Below are 23,498 nucleotides of genomic sequence, written 5' to 3' on the forward strand. Positions count from 1 at the left end.
TGTAAACAAACTGCAATGCGAAATTTTTATTGTGTGCGCACTTACAGTACACTACGTATATACAACCCTGAACACAATAGATTTATTTAGATAATATTAAAATTGTTGTAATTATTAAACATACATTTGCATAATGCAGCATCAGTGTCGGAGATGCTGGCAGGATCAATAAACTCATTCACAAGGCTGAAATTATGATTGGACAAAACCTGGAGATGTTGGAGTCAGTGAGGAGTAGGAGGTCACTCAACAAACTGCTCTCCATCATGGACAATCCGTCTCACCCTCTTCATGACACACGACAAAGACAGCAGAGCTCATTTTCCAGCAGACTCATTCAGCTCCGCTGCCATAAAGAACGTTTTAGGAAATCATTCATACCTTTCACCATAACACTACTGCAACACTGTACAACAATACGTCAGCGTGTGAAAGGTGAACACACTACTGCAACACTGTACAACAGCTCGTCTCTGTGTGAAAGGTGAACACACTACTGCAACACTGTACAACAGCACATCAGTGTGTGAAAGGTGAACACACTACTGCAACACTGTACAACAGCACGTCAGTGTGTGAAAGGTGAACACACTACTGCAACACTGTACAACAGCACGTCAGTGTGTGAAAGGTGAACACACTACTGCAACACTGTACAACAGTACGTCAGTGTGTGAAAGGTGAACACACTACTGCAACACTGTACAACAGCTCGTCTCTGTGTGAAAGGTGAACACACTACCGCAACACTGTACAACAGCACGTCAGTGTGTGAAAGGTGAACACACTACCGCAACACTGTACAACAGCACGTCAGCGTGTGAAAGGTGAACACACTACCGCAACACTGTACAACAGCACGTCAGCGTGTGAAAGGTGAACACACTACTGCAACACTGTACAACAGCACGTCAGCGTGTGAAAGGTGAACACACTACTGCACAACCATATATACAACTGTACATACTGCTGATGTCATACATATGTTGTATATATTATTCACCCCCATTTTTGCACACCTGGTTTTATTGCTCGTTTCGTGTTTTACTATTACTCTTTTTTGATGTTTTGGGGAGGTGGGAGGAGACTGGAGAACCAGGAGGAAACCCATATGGAAATGGGGAGAATATGCTCAGAACAGGACTGGACCGGGGACCCTGGAGTTGTGAGGTGGCAACGGTACTACTATTTATTTATTTATTTGTTTAAGTTTGCAATTAGGCAGTGGAAACGAGGTTCCTCTGCAGGGTTGCTGGGCGAGACGGGTAGGGTGAAGAGCTGAACAATCCAGGAGAGCCTCAGAGAAGAACCGCTACTCCTCCAAATGCAGAAGAACCAAGTGCAGTGGTTTGGGCATCTTACAATGATGCTCCCTGGTTGACTCCTACTAGAGTCGTATGAGACATGTCCTGCTGGACGGAGACACCACGGCAGACTCACGATCGCCTGGAGAGATTAGATCTCACAGTTGATCTGGGTATGTCTGTGGATCCCTCAGGAGGAGCTGGTTTCTGTGGCTGAGGATAGACAAGTCTGGGCTGACCTTCTCTTTCGCCCGAGTGCTCTATTCCAAGCAAAAGCTAAAAGGTTCTTTAACAAAGTATTTGTTTCCTAAAACGTTTATGTTTTTTCACTTGAATTTTGTTAGTTGCTGTATCACATTAATGCCTGAGAAAGATCCGACATCGTTTATCTTGGTCACAAAAAACAGCAATTTTAACAAGTGTGTGTAGGTTTTTTACATTTACTCTATCTATCTATGTGCTTTAGTATACAGTGTATGCCTGTATGTCTCTTTATTCATTTGTTTGCTTGTTTTTTTTCATTAAACTGTCTACTATATACACCATTTATTTATTTGCTTGCTTATTCATTTCTTTATTTACTCATGTTTTTCCTTCTAATTTTCTTTTCCTGTAGTCTTTATTCACCTTGGATATTATGTCTATACTCTGTATACATTATATGGCCAAAAGTTTATGGAGACCTGACCATCATGCTCATTTGTGCCTGTTGAACATCACATTCCAAAGTCGGTGCCCTCTTTGCTGCTATAACAGCATCCACTCTTCTGGGAAGGCTTTCCACTAGATGTTGGTGCGTGGTTGTGGGAATTGTTGCTCATTCACCCACAAGAGCATTAGTGAGGTCAGGCACCGATGCCGTGCGAGGAGCTCTGGGGTGCAGTCGGAGTTCCAGTTCATCCTAAAGGTGTTCAGTGGGGTTGAGGTCAGGGCTCTGTGCAGGCCACTCGAGTTCTTCCACTCCAAACTTGGCAAACCTTGTATTTATGAACCTCGATTTGTGCACATCTGCATTGTCATGCTGGAACAGATTTGGCTAATTCCATGACTAATTCCAGTGAAGGGAAATCTTAAAGCTACAGCATACAAAGACATTCTAGATAACTGTGTGTTTTAAACTCTGTGGCAACAGCTGTATGTGTCGAAGACCTGTATATGGGTGTGATAGTCAGGTGTCCACATACTTTTGGCCATATAGTGTATGTCTGCTGTGATTTACTTTAATGACAATTTGTGTGTCTAAGCATTTATTCGTCAAAAAAAATTGCTTATTGTCTTCTATACATTATTATTATTGATATTGTTATTAAGTAGTTATTAGTCAGGTTCCTTGTGTGTGTGTGGGGGGGTGTGTGTGTGCATACTTGGCAATAAAGCTTTTTCTGATTCTGATTCTCATACTCATCTTTTGTTTACTGAATGCATTTTTCTGACCAATCAGATTCCGAGTTATCATTTGCACGCGCTGCTCGGGTGTGAGCGCGTGCTGTCGGGCTCGGGCCGTTAGATCGCGCGAGCCTGCCCTGCATTTGTGCAGACGCTGTCCGACTCGCGCTGTAGTCGACAAAGACCAGTTGTTTTATTGCTCGATTTTGCGTTGCGTTTCCAAAATGCAGCCTGGGTTAGTGTATCTGGTAGCAGTGTGTGTGTGGACGGTAGGGGCGAGCTCGCTCGTGCGCCCGGAGGAGCCGTGTGTCGCCCCGCTGCAGTGGGAGGGCCGGCGCGTGCAGTATGACCACAGCACCGGGAGAAACACGCGCGCCGCTGTGGCGTACGACGCACAGAACCAGCGCATAAGACTGTTAGAGCAGAAGACAGGACACACACCGTGCAAGAAGTACGTAGCCGAGTTTCACCTTTTTTTTATCACGAATACTTTGAAGCGTATTGTTTACGTTCTATACACTAGATATTCTCATCAGCCATAATCAAAACACAGCAGCGCAATTCTTCTAAAACCAGCCTGTGCCAAGTGGATATAACATTTTATCTTGTAAACTCAAATGTCAATTAATGAGTTAATCAGCTCCTCTAAATGTTATTTCGGAATCCATAAAACAAAGCCTAGAAGAAGCATAATCCTATTTGTGATGTGTCATTCATGAACGAGTCGACTCTTTGTATCGGCTCTTTTAGGTGAACCGATTCTTGAGATTCGACTCGCATTTATGAGGTGTTTTTTATTAGTAGTATTTTTTCCATCCATCCATCCATCCATTATCCATCCTACACAGGGCCACGGGAAGCCTGGAGCCTATTCCAGGGGACTCGGGGCACAAGGCGGGGGACACCCTGGACGGGGTGCCAACCCATCGCAGGGCACAATAGTACCCTGATGCACTGCAGACACAATAACACTGACACACCCATTCACACACTACGGACAATTTGGAAATGCTAATCAGGCTACAACACATGTCTTTGGACTGGGGGAGGAAAGTGGAGTACCCAGAGGAAAACAAACCCCTGAAGCATGGGGAGAATATGCAAACTGTGCACACAGGGCGGAGGCGGGATTTGAGCCCCCAACTCCAGAGGTGTGAGGCAACAGTGCTAACCACTAAGCCTTTGTGGACCCAAAATACTTCCACAGAATCCAATATCTCTTTACCAGCACCTGAGCTGTTTGTGAGCGTGAATGTGAATCATGTGTGTGAAGCAGCATGACAGGGAGGATCTGAGACCTGGTGTGTGTTGAAGATGTGTGTTATCAGGATAAATGTTCTGAATGACTTACAGACACAGCAACCTCAATAACATTAACGCAGGGATGTTTACTGTATTTGCCATTGCACAGTTTTAATTTTGTCTTTATTCAGTGTAAAGTAATGCTGTTTTGTTAATTAGATGGTGAATTATGATTTCCTCTGATAGCATAACTCCAAGGTCCTGCTGAGTGCTGTGAGTATTTTTAGTCACATTAACACTTATCATGTGGTAGTAATAATTGTGAAAAGCTTGATGATTAAGGGTTCAGTGCAGTAGGAATGCAGAAACAAGTAATAAACTATAAAGGACGTTCCTTTATATGGACGGCAATGCCTCGTGGAAAATGATGCTTTCAGGCTGTTCATCCCTTCTCTCAATACAACCACACCCTTGAGTACGGCTTAGGACTGTGATTGAACAATGATTGTATTTCAGCGTGGCACCACTGCGAAAAAAGAACTGAACTGCAGTGCAATTGGGAATTATATTTACTTCAGTCATGAAATCAGCATTGTTTTGTTTTTCACAGAAGAGATATAGTGACATAACTGCAATGCAGTGAAAGGTTTGCTTTTCAGTGTGGCATGTTGTCCTCAAGTCAAAAATGAAAAGCAAAACTGTCTGTGTACTGTATTTTACATTTTCCTCCAGTGCTATTGCTTTTTTGTCTGAATCTTCTCCATAATAACTGTCAAAACTGTGCACCAGAGCACACTTTACTGTATCTCTGTCCGTACAGAGCTCGTAGTTAATGTAAGCCTGTTCCTGAATCGCGTACCTAACGTTGTCACTCTTTCCATAGGTTCTTTGAATACATCTACCTGTTTAAGAGTGGCGTGTTATTCCAGATTGAGCAAGTCACCAAGGCATGTGCTAAGCTTAATTTGACTGAGCCCTGGGACCCGTATGACATCCCAATGAACTCCACATATGAGGATCAGTATTTCATTGGTGGGCCTGGAGATATGATTGAGGTTCAAGAGTGGTCTGACCGAAAGCAAGCTCGCAAAGGTTAGTCCAGTGTAATAAAAGGTATTTCTGTGTCCATTCATCCATCCATCCTTCAGATTAGATTTTGGAATTTATTCAAACAGGGTCAAAATCACAGCAAGGTCAAATGTCTGAAATAGTTTTTCTTCAATAGCCTTCTTTCTGATTGATGCATACTTTAAGGGTATTTGAGGCTTCATCTTGAGGCATATAAATTAGTAATAAAAAGGACTAGACTTGTTGGCAACAGTGTCCAACTTGTTAAAGGATGATGTCATTCTTCTGAGTGCCACTGGTGCATTAAATTGGTTTTTGGTGCCAACTGATATTAGATAGATAGATAGATAGATAGATAGATATACTTTATTGATCCCATGAGGGAAATTCTTGTGTTACAGCAGCATGGTCAGTAGCAAGATACAACACGTACACACACAAAATATAAAATATAAAATACAGTAAGTTAAATTAAACGTAGTAGTGCAGATATGGAACACAGTTGTAGATTTAACCAGATTTACATCAGTATTTACATAAGTATACTTGTGAAAACTGACAGTGAATAATGAATATGAAGAACCTTGAGAATGTAGAATATAATGACAGCTTTCTAAATGATAGCTTTCTTGTAGTAGTGTAATGTGAAAGTGTTATCATCTGTCACACACAGGTGAGCTGTTGTACAATGTTATTGCGATTGGTAAGAATGAACTCCTGTAATGTTCTCTGTGACAACAAATTTGAATGAGTCTTTTGGAGAATGAGCTCCGCTGACTCTGTAGTGTGTTGTAGAGTGGGTGAGACGGATTGTCCATGATGGAGAGCAGTTTGTTCAGTGACCTCCTGTTCCTCACTGACTCAAACATCTCCAGTTTGTGTCCAATGATCGATCCAGCCTTGCGAATAAGCTTGTTAATCCAATATTGACACAGAAGAGTCACACAAGGTATATCTTTATAAATATTACTACAATGTATACATTTGTGTCTGTCTTACAGATGAGACCTGGGTGGGAGTTTACACCTTGAAGGACTGCTACCCGGTGCATGAGACCTACACCAAGAACAGCAGCGTGACCACCTCCACTCGCATCTTTGACCTAGAACTGGGCATCAGTGACCCTGAAGTGTTCACCCCACCCAGCACCTGCATGTCGGCTCTGCCTGAACGTATGGCCTCTGACTGCTGAACCTTTTCTTCAATCTTTTAGTCCATCACTTTTCTGCAATCTGCACAGATGGATGAAAGGCATAACATACACACAGTAGGTTTTCTAGATGGATAGCTGCTTGTTGAGCTAATATGTCATTGAGATAGAATGAAGAATAGGCGTAACTACCAGGAAAGCACAACTGTACCTTTATGCACTAAGGACCTCATATTCAAGACTGAATAAGAGGGTATATGGCATTTCTAGTTCTTCAACTTTTATTTAACTTTATTAACATGTACTAAATAAATTGTGCCTCAAATTTAAACAGGAATACATTCTAAACAAAATGTAAAACATGGAAAGTCAACCATGGTTGTTACCTGTTGCTAACCTAAGCTTATTTCTGCATTGTGCCCCCATATACCCACATATTTGAACTTATGTTTATTTTATGAAGTGCAAACCTGCATCAAACCTGACACATGTAAGGTGAATGGTTCTCTTAAATCAAAATTTTTGGTTATTTGTTCAACTGATAGCCATTACTGATTTGCTTTGATTTGTGTATCTTATTTAATATGGCTGCTTTAATGGTCATTAATCCATGCTATAAATCCATGACACAAGACAATAATAAAACAATATTACCAAAGGAATTATACATTCTGTGTCTTTTGTTTTTAATGAAAATATGCAGCGTAACTATGGAAGCAAAAAAGAGACATAAAGAAATGAAAGTTAAAATCATTGAATTAATAATGAACAATTAAATTCGAACGCCACTGAATTCAAAGAACTGAAATATGTTACTTTCCAAAACTACATATCTGTATTTCAATTGTTTTGAATGAACCTCCTTGAAATTCAAAGTAGCTTTATTTCAGTCTTAAGAGATTCAAAATTCACACTTTCAGAAAATCAAGCATCTGTATTAGCAGTGACTCATGACCATAGATTTCCACAGTTTTCTTTTTTTTCCCACAGACTTTGTGGGAAACCAGGTCACCTTGGTTTGGACACACCTTGGACACATTTATGATGTACAGACCTAATCCCATGTTTCCTCTCACAATATTTGCAATATACAGTTTCTTACAGTAGAAATAGTTCTGTACATCAAAGACACACTGTCTGCACTTCATTAGATTATGATTACTCAATACTCATACGATTATTTGCTATGAAACAAGATCTTGGTGGCTGCTGAGTAGTTGAAACTAACCCAATCTGGCAACCCTGTTAACTCTTCCTTCCATGGCTCCTGCCTTGAGAATGGAGCAGTGTGATTTCTGCCCAATAGGCCTCTATTCACACTCGTTGCAGCTCCAATTTTTGACCATTAGGTGCAATAACAGCTCTATGGAAGGTGAACAAAACACTGAAACATCAGCTTATATCTGTCAAATAGCAATTTTTTTTAAATCTTTTTTTTTTCCAGTCACTCAAAAGAAGTAATTATTTCAGTGAAATTAAAATGTACAGAGTTATAAATGAGGACTTTATGAAGATTATCAGGAGATATATTGTGGGCCTCGATCTGCTGCACCTGCCCCTGTGGACGAACTGCCATGGATGAAAAATCCAATAGTTATTTTTTTATTCACATTACTCATTCCAGTCCTCAGATTAGTCATATGTAGCTTGCAAAATTCCCTTTGAAAAAACACAAGTATCTAGGCTACCCATGGACAGCCAAAGGCAATAGTTTTCAAAGTCATATATCTGAATGCTATGAATTCATTAACATTTAAAGAATTCAGTGACTTTTAACATTGGAATCTTCATGTTAAACCATTAAACCAAGAAAAGTCCATGCTGTGTGTCTGAGCCTGAGTGTAAGCTCAATACTACAGTGACTAAAGTTTTGTTAAACAAACAAACAAAAAAACAATGGTAACCATGGCAACGTTCTCTCATTAATTAAGCCAATCCAACTTAAAACTAGAAAATAATATATATATAAATTATTTATATCCTAAAAGGTTAAATAGTTAAACTTCAAAAATGGACTCCATGGGAATAAATAAGACTGCCCTTAGCTCTGGACAGGGAACTACACGTCCCACAATTCCCAGTTCAAAATACGGTTACGTAACTTCCTGTCTGGTCACGTTACCGACGCGCATGAAACAAGTTTCTATTTCGTGCTGACTGCGGCGCTGTGGTTTGTAGCATAAAGCTGCGTTTAGCCATTGTGTTAGAAACTAAGAACTGGCTTGAGGTCAGTGTAAACCCGCCTCGGCGAGCTGACGGCGTGACGGCACGGCCCAGCGTCCACTCACAATAATATTAACATTATTATATTAGCATTAATATAATAAGCAGTTGACTAGCCGGTGTAGCTGAATGTTTGGAGTCTGGGCTAGTTTAACAGCTACTCAGTAGTGTAAGGTAAGTAAACACATCAGCTCCTGTCAATACAGAACACAGCATGGTTTAATCTGGCGAGGATTAGCTAAATAACAAATAGATGAGTAGATGACCAGACTTGACTTGTTATTTAGCATGCTTTCCCCCCTGATTTTAATTAGCTGTATTTGTAGTGATGTGAATTAATTACACATAGATAACTCTTCAGTTGAAGCAGACTCTTCACCGTCAGTGAGTAGAATATTTGCTTGTGATAACATGTTTGTTATTGAGGTTGTGCATTAAGGAACAACGCTTAGCTAGCGTTAGCAAACGTGCACCAAAAGCAGAAGAATAGCAAACACTGTGCTTATTAATTTTTTTTTCTAACTGTACACTGACACAATCAGCTCAATTTACTCTTACTTGCTAAATACAACACTTCCTGTATTGTTGTTGTGGTTATGATGCGAGTCACAAGCTGTTTTGCTGATCAGTTTTGCTGATCTTATCAAACTTTGTTTGTTTGTTTGTTTGTATTTAAGTTTATTGGTATTTATTAATACCAGCTTCAATGGCTATTTCATGGCAAATACAGATATTAATCAAACATTCAATAAAATTCAGCTTGTAAAAAAATCTGTGCAACATGACAACTCTATAAAAGAGTCATAAATTTACTTGTGATAAAACTTGTAAAAGATTTCCTGGGTCCATCTTACAAAACAAGTCTCAAACTCAAGTATCAAACTCGCCTACTTTCTGCTATTACTGCTATTATAACACTGTCTACTTTATTACTGTTACCTTGTCAGAAATGCTTCCTCCGTAAATATATAGCACTAGGTAGCACATTTTCATAGGGTGTCTTATAATTAGAAAATGCCTCCAGTGTTAAAATATGAAGAAGCATGAATTTATGGGCGTGCAGATATCAAGTACGCATGCGCAGAAGTGCTACACCTGGTAGGACGTCTTGTCACAATCACAAATTAAAATATAGATTTAAAAGGAACCGTCTTTGGTAACCGCATGTTATTGCAGTATATAATCTGCCCACAGTAATGTCTGCGTTTTGAGGCATGTGGAAGGTCACTGCAGAATGTGGCACTTCACTTTGTGTCATGCGAGCAGACTGGTTTTCCGTCTAACAAGGTGAACTTCTTGCTGTGTTAGTTTTATGACGAGGAAGTGCAGCCTACATTCTTCTAGGGCTGAACAGTGTGTAAATTATTTATGCTTGTACAGATCATTCTTCTTTCAGCTCCCTGGCTGATTAAAGAAGTGTTGTGCTTTTTAAGGATTAGTCAGTCTTACCTGATTCTGTTTGCTATTGTGTGTTCAGCTTTATATTTAGAGGATTACATGAAATGGTGCATGCATACCATTGCAATGGCAGAGGAAGTACTACTGAATTATGATAAGAAAGAGAAGTTTAGTATATATTACAGAGTTTACAAGATTACAAGAAAATTCTCAACTAATTAACTGCCTGTAGGTGTGTGTAAATTAGTTCCATTTAGTTTGAGGTATTTAAAGTGTTACTTTGTGCAGGTGGATGTTATTTACAAATGTGTTGTTATAGATTCATTCATTCATTCATTCTTTCTTTCTTTCTTTCTTAGCAAATGCTTTAACCTGGTCAGGGTTGTGTTGGATCTGGAGTCTATTCCGGTAACACTGGTCGTGAGGCGTGAAAACATCCTTGATTGGACGCCAGTCTATTCCAAGGATAATTTCACTAAATTGAAACGTCATTAAATTGGCTTTTTATTGTTATATTATTACAGATAATCTATAAATGTTTGGTTTGGATCATTGGTTGTCCTTATGTCAGTGACAGCTGGTGGTTTTTACGATAGGGAAAACACGCGTGTCTGTTATTGAAGTATAAACACTATATGGCCAAAGGTTTGTGAACACCTGACCAATCAGACCCATATGTGCTTTTGAACATCCCATTCCAGATGTAGCCCCCGTTTGCTGTTATAATAAGCTCCACTCTTCTGGGAAGGCTTTCCACTAGATTTTGGAGTGTTGCTGTGGGGATTTGTGCTCATTCAGCCACAAGAGCGTTAGTGAGGTCAGGAACCGATGTTGTTTGAGGAGGCCTGGGGCCAGTCAGCATTCTGATTCATCCCAAAGTGTTCAGTGGGGTTGAGGTCAGGGTTCTGTGCAGGCCACGAGTTCTTCTGCGTCAACCTCGGCAAACCATGTCTTCATGGAGCTCGCTTTGTGCACAGGGGCATTTTCATGCTGGAACAGGTTTGGGCCCCTTGGTTCCAGTGAAGGGAAATTGTAATGCTACAGCATACAGTGACATCCTATTGTGAGACAGTTGTGTGGCAACAGCTTGGGGAAGAACCACATATGGGTGTGATGGTCAGGTGTCCACAAACATTTGGCCATATAGTGTATCTATACATCCATCTGAGTGTTTTGTTTTATCTGTTTCATCTGTTGGTCTGGCCTGTTTACTTCTCAGCCTTTCATCATAAGTAAGAGTATTAAAAACACTATCAGGTCAACAAAATTAGTACTGTCTGCCATGTCATGCTAAAAAGCAGCTAAGCTGCTTGCCAACTAGCTCAATTTCACTGAAGAAGTTAGTGACAGCTAGATATCTAGACCTATAAATAAACAAATGCAAACTGTAGCTCCGAGCTGTCAGTGACTGACACTGGCATTTTTAAGTTTGAGATGTCAGTCATGTTTATTTCCATTTCAGTGATTGGCAGTTGGTTATGAGGTATGGCCCCTTTGAGAGATCTTCCAATCATCATGTGGCGAAGCTGTTCTCCCATTAAAACACAGTGTACTTGAATCTGCCATACGAGCTCGTAGAAGCCAGGCGTCACTGGATTCCTATCGGTGGTGTGTCCGGGCCTTGAAAGGAGAATTTCATGCAGGCTGCATTGTCCACCTAAAACAGTTTGTGTAAAATGAACAGTGCAGTATTTCATTGAGATATTTGATCGTTTGTTTCACTAATATATTGAATTTCACCAGGAGTGATAAATAATATCGACATATTTCTGCATTTAATATAGAAACATTTCATTGCAGAATTTTTATTTATTTATTTATTTTTTATTTTAGGGGAGAACAGGCTTCCCATGTCGTTTTAAAGCAGTCACCTCTGCTGTATGTAAAAATCATTTAATCAGCAATCTAGATAAAGCAATGACTTTGGATTAACAATTTTTCTAGGTTGTATGTAATAATGATCCCACTACAGCCCATGTGATGAGATAATTTCTGCAGATGATGTCTTTTCAGTGTTATGCAATATCTAAAGTTGGAAATGTGCAGAGAAAACAGGAAGCACTGAACAGCACTGTTCACTGTTCAGTATCCAGGATATGGATGTGCATTAATCATGGATGTGTCTGTTTCACAAACACACAGGTGGTGTGCTATTAAATGCACTAGAAAAGTGGAAAAAATAAGAAAATAATTCTTATAGTTCTGCCTGGTTTTCCCAGGTATAAGCAGGGTCTGTGCTGTAGCTAGATAAGCATGTCATCCACTCCAGTTTGATCCCCTCAGGCAAAGTGAAGCAAGTCTTGTGCTGTTTTGACCAGGAGTTAGAGATGGCCCTATTGCTCATTTCGTTTGTCTTTTTTTAATCAAAAAATACAACTGCAAATAAGACGTTTCTCCTATCAGACACATCACGTCTTGTCACTATAGGAACCGTTGCATATGCCCCTGTCCACTTCCTGAAACAGGCCTGCTTCAATGGTGTGAATTGTTTCTGCTTTGTGTCTCTTTGTGGTTTAGCTTGACTGAACATGGCTGGTAGGTGCAGCTTTCTTGGCTGGTGAGAGAAAGCGGTGGTTGTGGCCTGGTGTGAGTGACAGGTCATGGCCAGCCAGTCCAGCAGCGTGGACTCGAGAGCCGCAGCAAGGGGTGTGGGCTCCATCAACTCCACCCCTGTGTCTGCCCGCATCGATTCCTACGATGGTGTGGAAAAGAAGTGCATCTCCGACCTCCGAAGAACCTTCTGCCTGTTTGTGACTTTTGATCTTCTCTTCATCACTCTGCTCTGGATCATTGAGCTCAATGTAGGTTTGCATGTTGCACATCAAAGCCTAAAGCAGTGCCAGAGCCACCATAAGACTAAAACTTACTAACAGAGATCATCTTGGTGAGCTTATGTAGTTAGGGCTGTACCGGTTGGGTGCTTCGTTGCTAGCACTTCATTAACAGCAAAAAGGAAAAAAAAAAACTCTTAGTTCTGTGGGCGGAAACACCTTGTTGATGAGAGAGGTCAGAGGAGAATGGCCAGACTGGTTTGAACTGACAGGAAGGCTACGGTAACTTAAATAAGCACTCTTTACAACTGTAGTGAGTAGAAAAGCATCACAGAATGGACAATATGACAAACCTTGAGGCAGATGAGCTACAACAGCAGTAGACAACATCAGGTTTCACTACTGTCAGTCAAGAACAGGGATCTGAGGCTACATTGGGTCACCTAAACAAACAGCTGAAGATTGGAATAACGTTGCGTGGTCTTTTCCCAATCTTTGGTCAACCTCTGCTGAAGCTCTTTGTGGTATAAATCTTAATATTTTCAATGAGATGATAGAAGCTTGATACTGAAGTTAAAGTTGTGTGCTTTCTTTTCAAAACATTTTAATCAAAGTAATAGTATACAAGTTAATCAGTAATTTTCAATAATCCCTACATCTAGTGTTTTTGCTGTTTAGAAAAATCAGAGAGGAAAATATAACTTTAAAACCTATTATGTCAGAATTGTGCACACTGAGTATTTTATTACTGCAAAATAAAATAAAATAAAAGTATTTTTTTATTGCTTTGCATTAATATTTGTGTAATTTCCTCTTTATGTTCTCTGCTTGAGGTCAATGGAGGGATACAGGAACAGCTGAAAAAGGAGGTGTTAGAATATGACTACCACAATTCCTTTTTTGACATTTTTGTAAGTAACGGTTCCTTTCCTTAGCCAGTTCTTTTCTTCTTCTCCTTTTTTCATCTGAATTCTATTTTTACTATGTGATGCTTTTCCTGATGTATTGAAATTTCATAAGTATAATTGTCCGTTTGCATGTGTTTAGAGTGAATCTGATTTAGACAGAATCTAACTATAGCCTAATCCCTGTTGAGGTTATATCACAGTGCTTTTTGATATTTGAGATGGCTAGTGGTCAGTATTCTCTTGCCTGCTCCCTTCCTATTGTTTTTTAGACAATCATACATTGAAAACATCAATAACATCAAACAGTTAAATGTTTTTTTTTTTTCACTATTACACATATATTGCTACAGCACATGTTGTCTCTTTAGTTCACATTCATTTCTCCCTCTTCAGATATTGGCTGTGTTCCGATTTGCAGCCTTGATCCTGGCGTATGCAGTATTCAGACTGCACCACTGGTGGGCCATCGCGGTACGTCCACTTCCACAGGGCTTAATATTCCACTTATTGACACCAGGGGGTATTAGTGTTCTGTCTTATTGTTGTCAAGTGGCAACCCTCTTTGTCAGGTTTGCTGCACAGTTTAAAATTTTTGTAATAAGAGTCACTGAACTTTCAGCACTAGTGTAATGAATCTTTAAAGAAAAACTGACAATTTATTCACTAAGATATAATAGAAAACAAAAGAACTAGTGCATTGCAAACAATAGACAATAGACCTGTCATTTAAGATCAGTGCTATTCATGAATCTTTGCCCTTTTTTTTATACAGATAACAACGGCGATCACCAGTGGTTTCTTAATTGCAAAAGTTATTATATCAAAGGTACATTTTCTCTTTTCACTAGATAAACCATACTTTCACTATAAAGTTAATAGGAGCACCATGCAACGCTAAAGCTATCACACAACACTGCTCACAGTAAAAATGTCTTGCAAAGTAATCTCTGAAAAAGCAGTACGGTATAATACCGTCCAGTGCATAGACTATACAGGATGACTGTTGGATAGGTCACACAGTCACTGCCTTATTTTTCGCATTTGTATGATCTTTGCTTAGCTGTACAGTAGATTTTGACAGTCAGTGTAATGGCTGTGACTGGTTTATATCAAATGCATCACAAACTGTAAAACCAAGCATAAACATCTTAAACACAGGCTCTTAATGCTCCTTGTCCTTGTCCAGCTGCTCTCTCAGGGGGCATTCGGTTACCTGCTACCCATCACCTCATTTATTCTGGTGTGGCTAGAGACGTGGCTCCTAGACTTCAAAGTTCTGCCACAGGAAGCCATTGACGAAAACAGTGAGTTTGCTTTGTTAAATTACAGCAGTGTTCTTACCATCACTGATGATAAACTATTTTTTTAGCGTATATTATATTGATTTTTTTTTTTTCTCGACAAAACACATTAACAATTGCACATTTATGTGACAGGATATCTAACAATACAGAGTATCTCAGAGAGAGCTCCACTCTTGCTGCCAGGACCTCTCTCAGACGGACAGTTCTACTCACCACCAGAGTCTGTCGCAGGTAAGAGATCATTACCTACCAGAAAGCACAATGTGACAATGGTAAACCTATAACAAGGAAAACATTCTGTGTTTTTTACATAAGAATTAGACAGTGCCATTAAATGCTTTGAGATAATGTTATTTTGAGAGCAAGTACACATGGAGTTATAAAGTGACTGTTGAACCACAGAGTTCGTTTTCTGATAAACAATACCATGAGGGCCCAGGTGCACCATCATTTATTCTGATACACTTAAACAAAAGAAACCACATAGTTCCTCAGAATAAAACCTCAGCCTTGTCTGTGTGTCCCAGACTCAATATATTTTATTAAGTAAGGAATAAAAACATGACGCAATGTGCTGTTATAGGAAACAAATGTCAGACAGTTTATTTTTTCCAGTAACAGCACATTCCTCTTATTCGTATGTGCTAATTGTAATATTTAATTTATGAATGAACAACACAGTGCTTTTTAACCATTCATAGTTACATTTAATTTTATGAAACATCCACAAAACAAGTTACTTAGTTCCAGTTATTACTGTTATGCATTATATTTTATAGTCTTGATGTTAATAAGACTGTTACAAAGCACTTTACATATCAACAATTGCTTATTTTTTAAGTTTATTATTTATTATTAGTCTTAGATTAGGTTGAGCATCCATCAGTATTTATCACGTTGTCATTATAGGCTGAAAGACAGAGTGGCTGTGAGGGACGCTGAAAAAAAAATCTAACTAGTGCAGCAGTTTGCAGTGCTGCTTGGTCAAAAATATTGGTTTTGTTTACTTATGTTGTTCTGTACATTTAATAGACGTTGGGTATGATAAAGTTATGAACATAGCAATGTAATGTGTGTACAACAGGTACAGATCACAAAGCCAAAGGGAGAAATGTGGAGAAGCAGCAGTTGCTGTAGTATGATTTAGGAGGAGTCTAGAGGGAGGAGTTTTTAAAATATTTTGGGAATCGCAGTCAGACATAAAAGGGATGAGGACCACTGAAGTACAGTATCATTGGGTAAAAAAATGAACGGGTGATGCATTTTAATCAGTATTTTGACACCATAACAACCCTGCTCCTGAGCAATCACTTTCAAGAATTCAGCAGCGCCATGGTATAAACATAAATAACTCAAGATGCATTACAAAATTCTCACGTCAGAATAAACTGTCTAAAAGCAATTCATATTTTCCCTGTGTGTTTTCTATTAATCACATAAATCTGTTTGGACCTTGCAGATTCTGAAGAAGATCTTGATGACAAGCTTGACCTTGAGAAACCCATCGTCTAGCAGGTGTTCCAAGGTGCCCATATATTGGAATGTCCAGTATAGCTTTATGCGAAAGGTGTGTGTGTGTGTGTGTGTGTGTGTGTGTGTGTCTCTGGGTTGCTCAGGAGTAATCAATACTGTGCCAGCACTAAGGTCTCGGCATGTGTGACCCTGCCTTGAGCTGCATTTTAGTTTCTGTGATTTATCATCCAAGTGATCTTGGCAGCCACTCTGGTTCCACCACTGCCAAATTTATGTTCTTCAGCCTGACTCTTATCCTCAGTCCAGAACTCAGCCATAATCCCTTTACACAAAACAGTCCAATCAGAACCGTGTTCATTTGGTTTAATTAATGCTATAACAGACACCATGGTGTTTCCAAGTTGTTGTTTTTTTGATTTGCTCATGAACAAATATCAAAGTTAAAAATGGATGACTGTTCGCTTTTGCTTTTCCATATGTGCTGCACTTTGATATTTTCTTGTTCCACTCGTGTCTACTGTAGCAAATGGCTGCAATCATGACTTCCCGGTGTCTTACATAACGAGGGCCGTTGACGCTTCCTGCGTTTATATTATATTTAGATCACTTAAAAAACATGTAAATGTCCATTATTTGGAGTTGCAGTTGCACAACCACAGATTATTGGGATGTTCGATGTTCAGCATTTATTTACATTGTTCTTTATTCTGTTTTATTCAGTCACCATTTTAACATGTCTGTCAGTCCTTGTATATGAAAATAGGCCTTCACATATTCTAGGCAATTATATTTTACCAATAACATGTTTGGGACCGTTTACTTACCCACAGACTAACATGCACCATAAAGGGCTCATTTGATTCTGCATGATCATAAACTGTTTACAACACTTGTGTAGAATGATCATATGTTCACAGTAATATATGCATGTTGTCTGTCAGTAGACATATACCACATACCACATATTGTTTGATTTTTGAGTTAATAGGCAAGAGCTTCTGTATGTGGCGATTATGTGAAACCTCAGCCTTTGAGATTTGATAATCATTCTGTGCCATTCAGTTTTTTTTTTTTCATGGTAAATGTAAAATCATTTGTTTTAATTAAAGTTTCTGTTTATTTCAGATTACTTTGAGTCATGTTCTTTGATTTAAAAAATCTTTAATAATATAGTGAGCCCAGTATATTCATGGGATATTGGTTAGCTACATGATACTTTTATTTATTTTATTTATAGAATTTTTATAGCTAGATGCATATGGTTGGCAGGGGTGTGGGCAAAGCCTCACGTATTCGCACTTTGAGCTCTATTTGAGGCCTGATGTGAGAAGACATTGCACCAATAATTCTCACATACACACACACACACACACATACACACACACACACACACACACACACACACATACTGCAGCAGCCAATACCTTATCAGCTCAGCAAAAATGAGCTTTTTTTGTGGTGAACTGCTGCATGTGTTTTATTTCCAGTAAACACTCTCGGTTGTAGAGTATGAAAAAAAACATGCCACACTTTCCACCCACAGCGGTTTCCATCCTTTTTCTTTTAACAAACTTTATTGTCATTAGAATGACCTTTTTTAAAATAATAGTTTTTTTGTCTCAAAAATATGTGTCCAAATTATTGGTACCACCAAGGAATGTTTACATAAATTCAAGCAAATTGGCTTTCTTTAATTTTTTTCATTTGCTCCCAGTCCACACGAGCTCTGTTGTTGCCTTTAACCATGTCCTGTTTCTCTGGGTATAAATCTGTCTGGGAAATCTGGGTAAAATCTCCTTATCATCCCTTACCTTGGGGAAAACCAAAGAACTTTCAACACAAGAGACAGATGGTTCTTTATCTGCATATATCAGGTAATAGATACACAAACGCACATAAGCAGTTAAAAAATACCATTAATACTTCAATGTCTGAAACAGTTGGAAATTTGACAGGAGTAGCACCCATGTGCACACTGTCCCCCATACAGTAAGGAGGATAGTGAAAGAGCAGGAAAAAGGTGACCATTTTAGAATTACACAGTTTAGTTCATGTTTCTGATTGTCAAGTTTCAAAATCAACATCAAAATATCCTTTGGAAGCATTGCAAGAAAGAACCCTTCCTGAGAAAATCTCATAAAATGCTGTCTGAACTTCCCCAAGTGTCATTGTGTGTTGATGGCATCCTGAACAATATACAGGAGCTTAAATTGTCCTGAATTGAGGAGCTATAAGTGTGTTCAACCTTGTTAGACAATTCAGGAAGAAATGCAGTTAAGAAATGCCTTGTGCCTTGGCAACAAGGTAAAATTCCCTGAGCAGTGTTTTTAACAATACAACAAACAGGTCAACACAGTTCTACTCTTCATCACAAATATGACTGACATAGTGATTATATACTTTAGTGCACAGTTTGTGCACCCACCACTCACACAAGACACACTTCACCTTCACACTTCACCCATTGCTCCCCAGGGATAGAGGAAGCAAACTCTTCAACACACAAGGTTTTTCTTACTTTCTGTGAATAAAAACTTTCAAGAAATCCATTGTTTTTCTTTTATGTGAGAGAGAATTAACTTGTCTTTGTTTACAAAATGTCACTTAAGTTGTAACACTGTGTAACAACTAACCCCACGGTATGGAGGTTGGACTTTAGCCTTTCTAACACTTGCTGTGAGTTGGTCACATGTTTCAAAACATTGTTATGTTGTAGCCAAGAAGATGGTGTTTAAAGTAAAATAAGATTGGATTCTGTAATTTACACACACAGCTCAGTAACCCAAAAAACCTTCTGAAGAAAAATAAAGCCCTGAAAACGCTTTTAGACACGGCTTTCTTGAGAACACAGGCGAATTGTTCTGAATTGTTCTGCTGCAGACCATTGCTAGCACACGTGGTAATGTGGCCAGTAGTACATGCTGCTTGACCTTGTGTAATAACATAAAAAGTCCATTTTACATTTTACCCCTTGTTAGCTTGCTCCCTGTGCTCCACTATTTATGTCCAGAAACTCTAACTGATTGAGTACATCAATGTACTTAATGTATTTGAGCTTTAACTTGCACCACAAACGTACACGTATCATGAGTAACAATTAGTCATACATTTACAAAAAATGTCATACTGAAACCGTCCTATGTGCTTAACATTATACCCACTGTACAGTCAGTGATCTAATTGCTGTGGGGAAACACCCCAAACTTGTGTTTACTGCAAATGACATTGAAAAATGGCAGACTACTAAGAAAGTTCTTTTTTATAAACAAGAAACTCTTTTTATAAACAAGACTCTATAATCTATGATCTTTATATATTTAGATGAACATTATTTATCATGAGCTAATCTCAAACAGGCAGTTCTTATTGTATCAACAGTGCAGGAAAAAAAAAGACTACAAAAATGCAAAGCACTGTTCAAGATGATAACAGATAAAGGAAGTACAAAAGTTTAAAAGTGAATGTCTATGGACAGCTTTCCATGTGAAATACACATCATTACAATCACTCAAGTTTTCAGTACTTTCGTAAAATAACAGAAAAAGAGGATATGAGTGTACTAATGTTTTTTATTACTATACAAATACTACAAATACTAATACAAATTCTACTTTAGAGAGAATTAATGGAAAACATGGAATGGAAACTCTTGGTGTGTTTGGCTGATGGACTGATCAGTGAGCTTTGCTTCTGAACATCTCCTTGTTCACTCGGTTTCACTTGCACAGTAAGACGGAGACAGTGCAGAGATACAGCACATTTTTCACCGGCACATTTTTTTGACATACGACACACTGAACAGGTACAGCCTGTGGCTGAGCTCAAACAAACCTGCACAAGAGAGACGAAAAGAAAATCAAACTCAAAATCAGAAGGTGTTGCAGTCTTCACACGAAAGCATTTACATTTGCTTTCTTAAAAGTAGAATTCATCAACATACTGAAATGGTATTCAGCTCAAACATTTTCCCAATGTAATAGTCTTCTAAATGTAAATCACTGGACAAGATGCAATCTTGTTTTATTTCTTTAACAAAAGTCACAACTTTCGGTAAAGATATAAAACAATTTATTCAAACTCTTTCAAAGTTTTAAAACTCTTTTAAAACAAGGCTGTAAAATACATACAAAAGTAGAAATATTATTGTTATTATTTCTCACAAAATAAGAAATACCTATCCTATCCAGAAAAGCCTATTCATGTCCAGAAACTAATCTGTTCGTTACTTAAAAGAGTATTTCAATGAATGCATTGAGCTGTGAATAAAGACTTTATGAAGATTAACATTTACCACTACTGAGGACACGTAAGAGCAGATCACTGCCTTATTGTTACCTCTTGGAATGACAACAATCTGGTCATCAAAGCTGCTGTTGAACAGAGTAGGTGAATTTATTGTTCTTGGCTTTGAACTTTGAATTTCCTTTTCATTTGAACGTCGTTCTTCTCCAGCTGCTCATCATATTTCAGCTCCCCTTTTCTTCACTCTGATCTTCTGCATGCCACGTGAATCTCACCAGGTCTGGGAACATGCATCTTGCCTGGCACAGCAACACACACTTTGCATTTGATTGTGGCCTGGACACTGGGTACATGGACACTTGAGGTTTCTTTACCTGGTCCTTCCCATTGTCTGTATCTTTAGAAGCCATGCAAATCAACATCAGTGCCTGACCTCACTAATGCTCTTGTGGCTGAATGAGCACAAATCCCCACAGCCACTTTCCAAGATCTAGTGGAAATCCTTCCCAGAAGAGTGGAGGTTATTATAGCAGCAAAGGGGGACTAAATCTGGAAAGGGATGTTCAACAAGCACATATGAGTGTAATGGTCAGGTGTCTACAAACATTTGGCCATATAGTGTATATAGACAACATAATCTAATCTATAATATATATGTATGTAAAGAATATTTGTCATTGAATAAATAACTTGCTTTGTGCAAGTTTTAAGATACAAAGTGAACAACTGTTTTATAGAGTACATACATTTAAATTTTGCAGTTTATATTAAAAACAGGATGACAAAGGATCAAATCCAAAATACTGAGCGTTAAAACTTTTTAAAATATTTTTTCTGATGGAACTTCACACAAATATGTCAAGAGTCTTTTATTAGGCAAAGTATGCTAAATCTATAATTATCCAGTCTATAAATATTAATTTATGTGTCATACTTAATATCATACTTAAGGTTTAAACCACAGGATTTTTTATAATGTATTTTGTGCTTTGAAGCTTTTAATATTTGTATTTGTTAATGTTACTGAGATTAAATCTGCCTCTTTTTTATTTAGTCCAATATCTAATTAAAATTGCAATGATCTTTTCTTTTGTGCTGTATTAGTCTTACTTTTTTATTTACTCTTCTTTCAGGAGGATAATGCTCCCTGCCACACGGCAAAAATTGGAACATGACAAAGTGTTCAAGGTGTTGACTTGGCCTCCAAATTCCCCAGATGTCAATCTGATAGAGCATCTGTGGTATTTGCTGAACAAAGTCTGATCCCTGGAGGCCCAAACTCGCACCTAACAGGACTTAAAGGATCTGCTAACATCTGTGTGCCAGCTACCACAGCACACCTTCAGAGGTCTTGTGGAGTCCATGCCTCGATGGGTCAGAGCTGTTTTGGTGGCACAAGGGGACCTACACAATATTAGGCAGGTGGTTTTAATATTATGGCTGATCAGTGTATATTCTAAACCCAGCAAGGCCGTTTGCATGCAGTGTAATTGGTTTAATAATTAGACAAGGTTGCTTAAAAGCCTAAAGATGTTCCTAGAATAAATTAGGAAAACCCGCTTTATCTGCTATGTAAAGTCTTGTTCTTGAGATGAAAACCTTCTTCCAGCTTTGCATAGCATGATGTCTAAGGACAAAAAAAAAACTTCATAGACCTGTGATGTATGATGTAGAGTAAATATTCATATCAAGTTTACTTTACTGAGGAACAATAGTGATGTGAATTTCTGCTTGAAATACTGTAATACTGAGTAAGAGATGTATTATTCTTGAGTAGGCAAACCAAACTCAGATGAAGATATTTCAACATAAGGATGATAAGGTTAATCATGATCTTACCACTAGGTGCTGAAATAGCTGGCATGCTCCTATTAAATTTATAGGGTGAATATAGCACTTCCGAAAACATTATTTTCTGACACTCTTTACCATCATCCCAGTGTCATATAATCTAAAAGCTCTCTTACACTGTTCAAAAGCAAAAATCAAGAAATACCAAACTCAGGTAGAATGAAATTTCTTGGAATTTCTGCTTATCTGAACCTCTTCTTTTTGTCATGTGATGCTGTTAAAGTGTGACAATTTCTTTTCTTTAAAAGTCAGAAGAAATTCTTGGTATTTCATGTACTTATTTTTTAATAATTTATTTTGCTTTTTTTGTAATATGCATGAATATAATAGATCTTTTTATGCAACACAGATCTGAACTTTAAATAATATTTATCAGGGCCCTTGACCCTCCTCTGGCTTTTTTTTTGGACATTCCATGTCCTTGCTATCAAGATGTGGTGTTATTCCTCTCTAATAACTTTAACATGATTTCCCTTATATGGCTATATCCTATTACATACCACTGATTCTCATGATACTAGTTTTGAAATGAAGTATGCTGCTTCCCCAAAAGTGACATTACAGACAGAGCAAGATATATTTTAACTCTATGCGTAGTAGTTGGGGTGGATTCAGTAAAGAATTTATATTAATGAAGGATATACACTTTAAGGTATAAAGGCTCAAGCTTAGGTGCCCAACTTTACCATTTGTCCCACTTTACCAATATTTACTCCATCACGTTTATTATGTGCGCATCAAACATCTATTAATATTGAAGTGTCATTTCTAATAGACACTAGTACTAAACTTAAACCTCATGACTAAAATCTACATCTGTTTTTAGAAGTGAGATGGAAAAGTCATTGATTGTCATTGACATTGGCATTGATTGAAAAGTCAGTAACTGAGTTACTGGGAGCTAAATAGTGATCCAAAAGTCACCATATAAAAGTCTTTTTTTTTTTTTTTTTTTATTTATGCATTAAATTTAAATTAAATAGGCACTTGTATTGAGAAATGGCTGTTGTCTTAGTTCTTGTGTGGAAACAATACAGTTTAACTTAAATTACTGGTTATAAGGTAAGTACAGGCAATTTGTGACCCTTCTGTAGTCTCAAATTTACCAATTTTTGTGAACTGTGATTTAGTTGGATATCATAAATGAAGTGCTAGTGAGGTGAATTATTCAGCATGCA

At 38.2% G+C, this 23,498-nt stretch overlaps 2 protein-coding genes across 2 annotated transcripts; both read left to right on the top strand.

Annotated features, from left to right (window-relative positions):
* The first annotated feature begins 2,765 nt into the window (after positions 1-2,765).
* epdr1 (ependymin related 1) lies at positions 2,766-6,817 on the top strand. The gene is made up of 3 exons (XM_026936928.3): positions 2,766-3,141; positions 4,816-5,024; positions 6,002-6,817. The coding sequence occupies exons 1-3, from the start codon at positions 2,915-2,917 to the stop codon at positions 6,190-6,192; spliced, it is 627 nt and encodes a 208-aa protein (XP_026792729.1). The 5' UTR covers positions 2,766-2,914; the 3' UTR covers positions 6,193-6,817.
* Positions 6,818-8,290: 1,473 nt separating this feature from the next.
* Positions 8,291-17,356, top strand: stard3nl (STARD3 N-terminal like). Its single transcript, XM_026937189.3, has 8 exons — positions 8,291-8,547; positions 12,289-12,572; positions 13,376-13,453; positions 13,844-13,921; positions 14,223-14,276; positions 14,637-14,754; positions 14,887-14,985; positions 16,214-17,356. Exons 2-8 carry the CDS (start codon positions 12,372-12,374, stop codon positions 16,264-16,266), a joined length of 681 nt encoding a protein of 226 aa, XP_026792990.1. The 5' UTR covers positions 8,291-8,547; positions 12,289-12,371; the 3' UTR covers positions 16,267-17,356.
* The last annotated feature ends 6,142 nt before the right edge of the window (positions 17,357-23,498 follow it).

This window comes from Pangasianodon hypophthalmus, chromosome 4 (assembly GCF_027358585.1).
Source record: "Pangasianodon hypophthalmus isolate fPanHyp1 chromosome 4, fPanHyp1.pri, whole genome shotgun sequence".
Taxonomy (NCBI): Eukaryota; Metazoa; Chordata; class Actinopteri; order Siluriformes; family Pangasiidae; genus Pangasianodon; species Pangasianodon hypophthalmus.